This window comes from Urocitellus parryii, chromosome X (assembly GCF_045843805.1).
Source record: "Urocitellus parryii isolate mUroPar1 chromosome X, mUroPar1.hap1, whole genome shotgun sequence".
Classification (NCBI taxonomy): domain Eukaryota; kingdom Metazoa; phylum Chordata; class Mammalia; order Rodentia; family Sciuridae; genus Urocitellus; species Urocitellus parryii.
In genome coordinates, this window is record NC_135547.1 from 1,419,452 (window position 1) to 1,426,799 (window position 7,348).

Consider the following 7,348-nt stretch of genomic DNA (forward strand, 5'->3'; position numbering starts at 1 on the left):
CCTGCAACAGATTCAGTACCCAAGACCTAGTGGGCCATTTTGTTCCCAATGTCTCAATATCTCTTCTCCTATTCTTGGGATGCTCCAGGCCCAGCTTCTGTTACTCTTGTGCTGTTCCTTCTCTCCACAACAGCTAACTCTTCAAAGGTTTGGGGATGTCAACCTTGCCACTACCCCAGGTTCCACATAGGTTCCCATTGGTCTCACCTGCTTCTGCCCAATCCCCAGCAGGGCTCCAGTCCAACACAACAATCCTGAGCAGTGAGTCACTTGCTCCTCTCAATGTGCTTGAGTATATGTGTGTGTATATTTATTTATTTATTTTAGTACCAGGGATTAAACTTGGGAGTACTCAACCACTGAGCCACATTCCTAGCCCTATTTTGTATTTTACTTAGAGACAGGGTCTCACTTGAGTTGCTTAGTGCTTCACTGTTGCTGGCTTTGAACTCGTGATTCTCCTGTGTTGGCCTCCCAAGCCACTAGGATTATAGGAGTGTGCCACCATGCCTGGCTCCTTTACATTTTAAATGTACAAGAACCATGTATTACTTTTGGGATCACAACATTGCGGGAGTCTATGATGCAGCAATGAGAAATGGTCAGGAACCACTGTGAGGGTTATTTGCCCTGCTAAACTCATCATGTGGCCATAGCCATGAGCCCTTGCATGTGCAGGCTCTGCATGGTTACTATGCCTGGTTGAGTCCCACCATTTGCAGCAAAGGAACAGATCACTGAAGCATGGGCCCCATCCCTGGCTGGGCCTCTGTTTTCCTGCCCTCTACTGGCAGTGTGAAGCCAGACATGCAAGGCATAACATGGATATGGCATTCTATCCTGAGTTTTTATCAACTACTTTTTTTTTTTTTTTTTGGTACCAGGGATTGAACCTGGGGGCATTTAGCCACTGAGCCACATTCCCAGCCCTTTTTTTATAATTTATTTAGAGACAGTCTCACTGAATTGCTGAGGCTGGCTTTGAACTCATGATCCTTCTACCACAGCCTCTGGAGCCACTGGGATTACAGACGTATGCCACCACACCTGGTTTATCACCTTTCAAAAATACATGTAAGCTGGACGTGGTTGCACATGCCTGTAACCCCAGCAGTTCAGGAGGCTGAGGCAGGATGATCACAAGTTCAAAGCCAGCCTCAGTAACTTAGTGAGATCCTGAATCAAAAAATAAAGAGCTGGGGATGTGGCTCAGTGCTTAAGTGCTCCTGAGTTCAATCCCTGGTACCAAAATAAATAAAAATACAAGTAAATGTTGATATTATAAAATATACAGTAAGGACAGAAAACCTTGGAACTAAGTAGGAATACAGACAGGTGAAGAATTTGATTATCCACAGATGAGGGAACACTGCAGTCTTTGGAGCTTCCCCACCTTGTCATTAAAGCAGCAACAATCTCAGAAGCTGAGGAATGACCCACAACCAACCTTTCCATCCCTGGGCCCTCAGATGCTGAGGTTGTCTGGTGTCAGCTTTTCCTGTTGAAAACACCTGTGGACCATGTTATACATGCAGTTTTACCCACATTTCAAGTGGGTTCTCATGTAGTTCGTTGGATGATTGTCACTTTTATAGGTAGTTACAAGTGATTTGGGAAATGAGGGAATAAACCCACAAAACACAAACATACATATCTATGGGTAGCATTTGATCACTTCCCCAAAACAAAAATGCAGAACCAAACAGGCAAAGCCAGATAGCAATCCTTCAAACCCAAGTTCCAGAGCCCCTATGTCATGGGAGCCCAACTTCTCCCTCAGTAGGAAAAACCAACAAGTTAAAAATAAACAAGTCTTTTTATTATGTATCCACGAAAACAGTCAGGGAAGCCTTTGGTTAATCTCCCTGACAAGGTGACAATGAACAGGAGGCATGCATGACAACAATTTTATTCTCCTCTGGAGGAATGAGCTCTTGCTCTCCTGGGCCCTAAGGATTAGAGGCAAGCAGGGCCAGAAGGTTCCAGAGGAAGGCACACCCAGGCCTAATCAGCTGTGGAGGGCCCAAGTCTGCTGCCTCCCTGGCAGGATGAGGCAGGGGGTGGGGTGGGGGGAAACACTGCCCTGGGCTAGGCCCCACACCCCCCAAGCTAGAACACACAGAAAAGCCCCACCCCCACCCCCAGCAAACACTGCTAAGGCAGTCAGCCAGGACTTCCAAGAAGAGCTGGCTTAGAAATCAAGACTCAGGGATCCATCCAGAAGGGGTTGCCTTCCTCGGCCTGCATGGAGTAGTAAACAAAGAGCAGGAAGGCAGCAAACACAAGAAAAAGCAGCAGCTGGCCCCAGAGTGGGACCTGTCTATCCTGGCCTAGATCAGCCACAGGGGCCTGCTTTTCTGGTCGGATGGCACGGCGAGCAAGCCATGAAGGGGTGGGAGAAGAAGATGAAGACACAGAAGAGGTGGAGGTTGTAGGATAATAGGATAGACCCAGGGAGCTCCTGGAGACATTGGAAACAGGACGGTAGTGTGCGATGCTCTGGTAGGTGCTGTCCCGGCCATATACAGGGCGTTCCCTGTAGCAAAAGAAGGGAGCAGGTAGGCCAAGAGAGCCTCGGTCTAGAGACTGCTCCTGTCTCTAGACCTTCCCAGTACTCACCTATCCTTGCCCTCCTCTTCAGAAGAAGAGAAAAGATTGTCATCACGCACCTGCAGAACAGAGTTGGGGTTAGGGCACTGGCTGGCAGGGACTGACCCTGACATATCCATTAGTCTAAACGTTCCTGACCATCACTTCAAGGCCAGACACCTGCTTCCTCCAGAACCACTGGGGGTTCCTTGCCTTTTCTGTGCAAGGCCTTGCCACTTAGTGACTATCCAAGCTGCCTGTGCCACAGTGCCCTCCTTTGTTCCCTAGGATTCTCAGAAAGTTCAAACCTAGAGTCAGACCAGGGTGCAGGTCATGCCTCATATGCTCTAATGAAATGCATTTTATTGTTTATTTGGAGTACTGGGCATGGAACCTTAAGCAAGTGCTCTTCACTGAACTACACATCCTGGCTCTAATAGTTTGCACATCCCCAGAGCAGTACTTTGCACAAACAGCTGTAGGCTGACCCTAACCCTTACCCTCTCTGGAAGATTAGGAGCTCCCATTTGCACCCAGCAGCTTCCTGGATTTGTCCACACCCAGTTATGATCACCTCAGGCTGCACCCAAGGTGTGCCTAACAACTAGCTCACCTGGTGGTGGAAGGTGTCAGCATCTGAGAGTGAAGTTACTGGTTGGCGGAAGCCCTTGGAAGTGCCCAGAGACTCAGGTTCTCCATAGGTCCTGGTGGTCAAGTAACTCTCCTCATAGTAGTCATCATTATAGCCTTGGGAAGGGAAACAGTGATAGAAGAGGCAGGCAGTGATGTCCTCCACCTGTACGGATGGTCCTAATCTGAACCCCATTTGGGGGCCTGCACCAGTTCCTCCCCTCTAGGGTTACTCAGGAGTGCTAGACAGGGTGGGGTGAAGGTGTCAAGGCACTCGCCCCACCCGTCTTACCCTTGCTTTGGTAAAGTAAGGCATCCTCTTTCTTGGGCAGATCATACATATCCGAGTCCATGGATGCTGAATCCAAGTCTGAATTGAGAAGGGAACAGGACTATTTGCCCCCAGGCTTCCCTTCCTTCTCCCTCTAGTCTAGTGCCCCTGCCACAGTCTCACGACCCCGTCCTCCCGGTTGCCCAAGTCCCGTCCCCAGGAGTAGTCAGCAGGGCTCTGAGACAGAGATCTCACCCGAGAACCGATAGGAGAATGAGGAGGAAGACGAGTTGGGAGGCGAGAGCCTCCGCCTCTGGGTCTCATACTCGAAGATTTTCTTTTCGTAGAGCTTTCGAGTGGAGCCTGGCCAGACACGGGGCGTGGAGCGGTCAGGAGTGCGGGGCACAGAGCGTGAGCCCAGGGAAGGCCATGCGGAGAGCGCGGGGGGGTGGAGGAAGGTGGGGAGGGAACCCGAGGGGAAGGAAGGGGTCGGTGGGGGCGCCAGGCGGAGCGCGGGGTCCCGGGAGAGGTCCCGCGCGCCACCCGCCGCCGCGTACCCACGACGGGCCCGTGCGGGATGTTGTACTGGCGCAGTACTGCGGCCAGCTCGGTGTCCGACAAAACCGCGTAGTCGTCCATGGCGGGCGCGGCCGGCACCGGAAGACGAGTAGTGAAGGCCTAGGTGCTGCCCAGGCCTGACTACACAGGCCAAGCAACCGCTGCCTAAGAGCGGGGCAGGGGCAGGGGCAGCGCCAGCGCCTCGGGAGCGGCCGCGCTTGCTACACGCCTGCGTCACGGTCACGTCACGGCGGAGGGCCTCACAAGCTCTGCGCGCTGCGAGGGGCGGGGCCTAACCACCCGAGCAACCGGTGCAGACCGGTCTGGCTGTGGGAGCTGGCGCGGCGGGGCGTCGCGCTGGGGGCGGAGCTTACAAGCCCGTACAACACAAAAGTGTGCAGGATTGGCTAGAGCAAGAAGAGGGGCAGGGGCTGAAGGCGAGCCTAAGAGGCTCTAGGGCGTGACATGCAGGGAGCCACACCTACCTAGCTGTGAGGGCGGGTGCTGTGCTCGCGGGGCAGGAGTGCGGGAGCTGGCAGTCAGCCAAGACGTAGGGCGCTGGCGCGTTTGGGTTAGGCGCTTAAGCGGGGCAGACTTGCGCTACCCAAACCAGCAGAAACCGGCTGGGATGTGGGAGTGGGCGAACTCTCGCATTTACGGTAGCTCTCATCCCTGTCACTAGGGCTTCACCTCGTGTCCTCGTGTCGTCGTCGTCGTCTTCCCCCCCCCCCCCCGCAGCAGGGCTTAGGGTCACCCGGCCGCACCCTGCTCAGCAGCAGTGGAAAGTGCCCAACGTTAAGAGTGAGCCCTTCGTGAGCGCCGGGCACGCCTGAGCGCTTTGTGTGAGCAAGGCCAAGAAAGCCGCTGCCTAGCAGGGCCGCGACCCCACGCAGTCCCCTCGCAGATCCCTGGCCCCTGGCGGGCCCTCTCAATCTGCTAGGCCTTCGCCTGCGCACCTGAGCCCGCTGGTTCCCACCACCTCCCTGCCTGCTCTCTCGCTCCACCGCTCCACCCGGGAGGAAATGGGGCACTGGGCCAGGAGGCCACCAGCCCTCTAGGAGCAGCAGCCTTCGAAGGGGCCCAAGCGTGCCAATGGGCACGGGCAGAGGGTGCCATGTGATGCGTGCAGACAGCGTGTTCCCGCCTAACACCACCATAACGTCCACCTGGGGCCCTGGGGGCAGTTGCCTCTCTTGGCCTAATGGCCCCTGAATCCGATGGTACCAGGGGTGACCAGGCAGGGCACAGGGGTGTGGCAAACCATGGAAAGTTGCCAATACTTGCTGAGAATCCTAAACTAACAGTTGGAGAAGGCCTTAATCAGAAAAGAACTGTCTGGTGGAAAATGGAAAGATGGCGATAACAAACAAAGCCTGTTGATGGAGTGTGGGGCCATCTAGGGTGCTCTCACTGGGCAGACATAGAGCTGCGGGGAGCATGAAGAGATGACGTGCTTAGGATGCCTGATCTCTTAGATGATGCCTGATGACAGGGGAAGAAGAGAAGAGAGCTTTGGACATGTCCAAGCTGGCTGATCCAACTGGTGAGGGTCAAAGGACAATTTTCCATGGAGGTTTGTAGAGGTGGACAATCAGGAAGTATTGAAGAGAGAGAGAGCTCTGTTTTGACCAAACACAAAGACATTAAGGAAAAAGAATTGCTCTTCTCTTGATTTTAGAGGAAAGGCAAGGCCTTACTCTCCCCTACAATGTGGGAGGAGGTATACGGGTTCCCAAAGACACTGTGCTGGCATTAAGAGATAGGAAAGCCTTAGCTCCTTTTTCTTTCTCTCTCTCTCTCCCTCTCCCTCTCTCTCTCTCTCTCCCTCTCCCTCTTTTCTCTCTTCTCTCTCTCTCCTCTCTTTCTCTCTCTCTCTCTCTCTCTCTCTCTCTCCCTCTCCCTCTCCCTCTCCCTCTCTCTCCCTCTCCCTCTCCTCCCTCTCCTCCCTCTCCTCTCTTTCCTCTTCTCTCTCTCTCTCTCTCTCTCTCTCTCTCTCTCTCTCTCTCTCTCTCTCTCTCTTTTGGTGCTAGGGACTGAACCCAGGGGCACTTAACCACTGAGCCACATCCCTAGCCCTTTTAATTTTTTAATTTTGAGATACAGTCTTGCTAGGTTGTTTAAGTCCTCACTAAGTTGCTGAGGCTGGCTTTTTTTTTTTTTTTTAGTTGTAGATGGACACAATACCTTTGTTTTATTTATGTATTTTTTATGTGGTGCTGAGGATCAAACCCAGTGCCTCACACATGCTGGGCATGTGCTCCACCATTGATCCACAACCCTAGCCCTGGGGCTGGCCTTTTTGAACTCGAAGTCCTCCTGCTTCAGTCTCCAGAGCTGCTGGAATTATAGGCTACAGGCATGGTGTACACCGAGCCTGGCAAGCCTGCTTCTTTTTTTTCAAAGCAGAGGCTGGGACTGGGGGTGGGGGGTGGGTGGCAGAGTAAGCTCTGGGCCATTCAGCAGCATGGATTTTTTAGTTTTGGCAAAATCAGATTCCCCAGCAAGTCTCCAAGCCTTCTTCTGCAGTTCTGGCCTCTCTCCCAGAGATCTGTGCATACAAGTGCTTGCTCAGTCCTCCCCCTGCCACCCTCCCCATACAGATTCAAGCTGTTTCCTTATGAGGTCAAGGAATTCTAGGTTTGCTTTTTCCCTAAGGAACACCCCCCCACACCTGCCTCAGCACTGTGCTTTGTATGCCCCCCATTGCCCCAGCATGAGGTCCCATCACAGATGGCATCAGGAAGCTGAACTGTGATGGTCCCCCTGTACCCACCCTGTAGGTACCTGGGGCCTAAGTCTAGCCCCAGGGCAGTGCAGCTCCATTCCAGACCACTAGAAGCCAGGCAAGCCCTTGATCAACATAGCTAATGGGCTGTATCACCCATCATAAAGAGAATTTATCAGGATCCTGGGGTAAGGGGAGTCTTGCCCAAGGGCCCTGAATGCAGCAATTCATTCATGAAAACATTTTCCCCATGGTCATCTGGGCATTGACCTGGCCTAGTCTCAGACTTCTCTCAGGCAGAAGTTATCAAAGAGGCTGGAAGGATATGTAAAGGCATTCTAAGTGCCTGTGGGGAGTTCTTCCTAGGAAGGGCATGGAGAGTAGACATTGGGGTTCAGCAGATGCTAAGTCAAAATAAGCAGACAATTTTTCTTTTAAGCATGGAAATGACTTTTAATCAGTATGTTGTATAACTTGCAATCCCAAGAAGATTTCTAGTTTTAGGGGAAAAAAGTCTACATGAAAACATTTCTTCAACACAAGGAGAAAATGTTTTTAGTTTATTATGAACTTCA

At 52.4% G+C, this 7,348-nt stretch overlaps 1 protein-coding gene across 1 annotated transcript; it reads right to left on the bottom strand.

Annotated features, from left to right (window-relative positions):
* Positions 1 to 1,797: 1,797 nt before the first annotated feature.
* Emd (emerin) lies at positions 1,798 to 4,339 on the bottom strand. Its single transcript, XM_026381065.2, has 6 exons — positions 4,048 to 4,339; positions 3,746 to 3,853; positions 3,512 to 3,589; positions 3,203 to 3,336; positions 2,620 to 2,669; positions 1,798 to 2,536 (listed from the first exon to the last, which is right to left on the bottom strand). Exons 1-6 carry the CDS (start codon positions 4,127 to 4,129, stop codon positions 2,206 to 2,208), a joined length of 783 nt encoding a protein of 260 aa, XP_026236850.1. The 5' UTR covers positions 4,130 to 4,339; the 3' UTR covers positions 1,798 to 2,205.
* Positions 4,340 to 7,348: the final 3,009 nt, after the last annotated feature.

Bases quoted from the DNA above. Each gene is read 5' to 3' on its own strand.
- Emd (XM_026381065.2), bottom strand. From the start codon at position 4,129: ATGGACGACTACGCGGTTTTGTCGGACACCGAGCTGGCCGCAGTACTG. The intron at 3,854-4,047 runs GTACGCGGCGGC...GTGTCTGGCCAG, and splicing joins CCCGCACGGGCCCGTCGTGG to GCTCCACTCGAAAGCTCTAC. The intron at 3,590-3,745 runs GTGAGATCTCTG...TTCTCAATTCAG, and splicing joins ATTCTCCTATCGGTTCTCGG to ACTTGGATTCAGCATCCATG.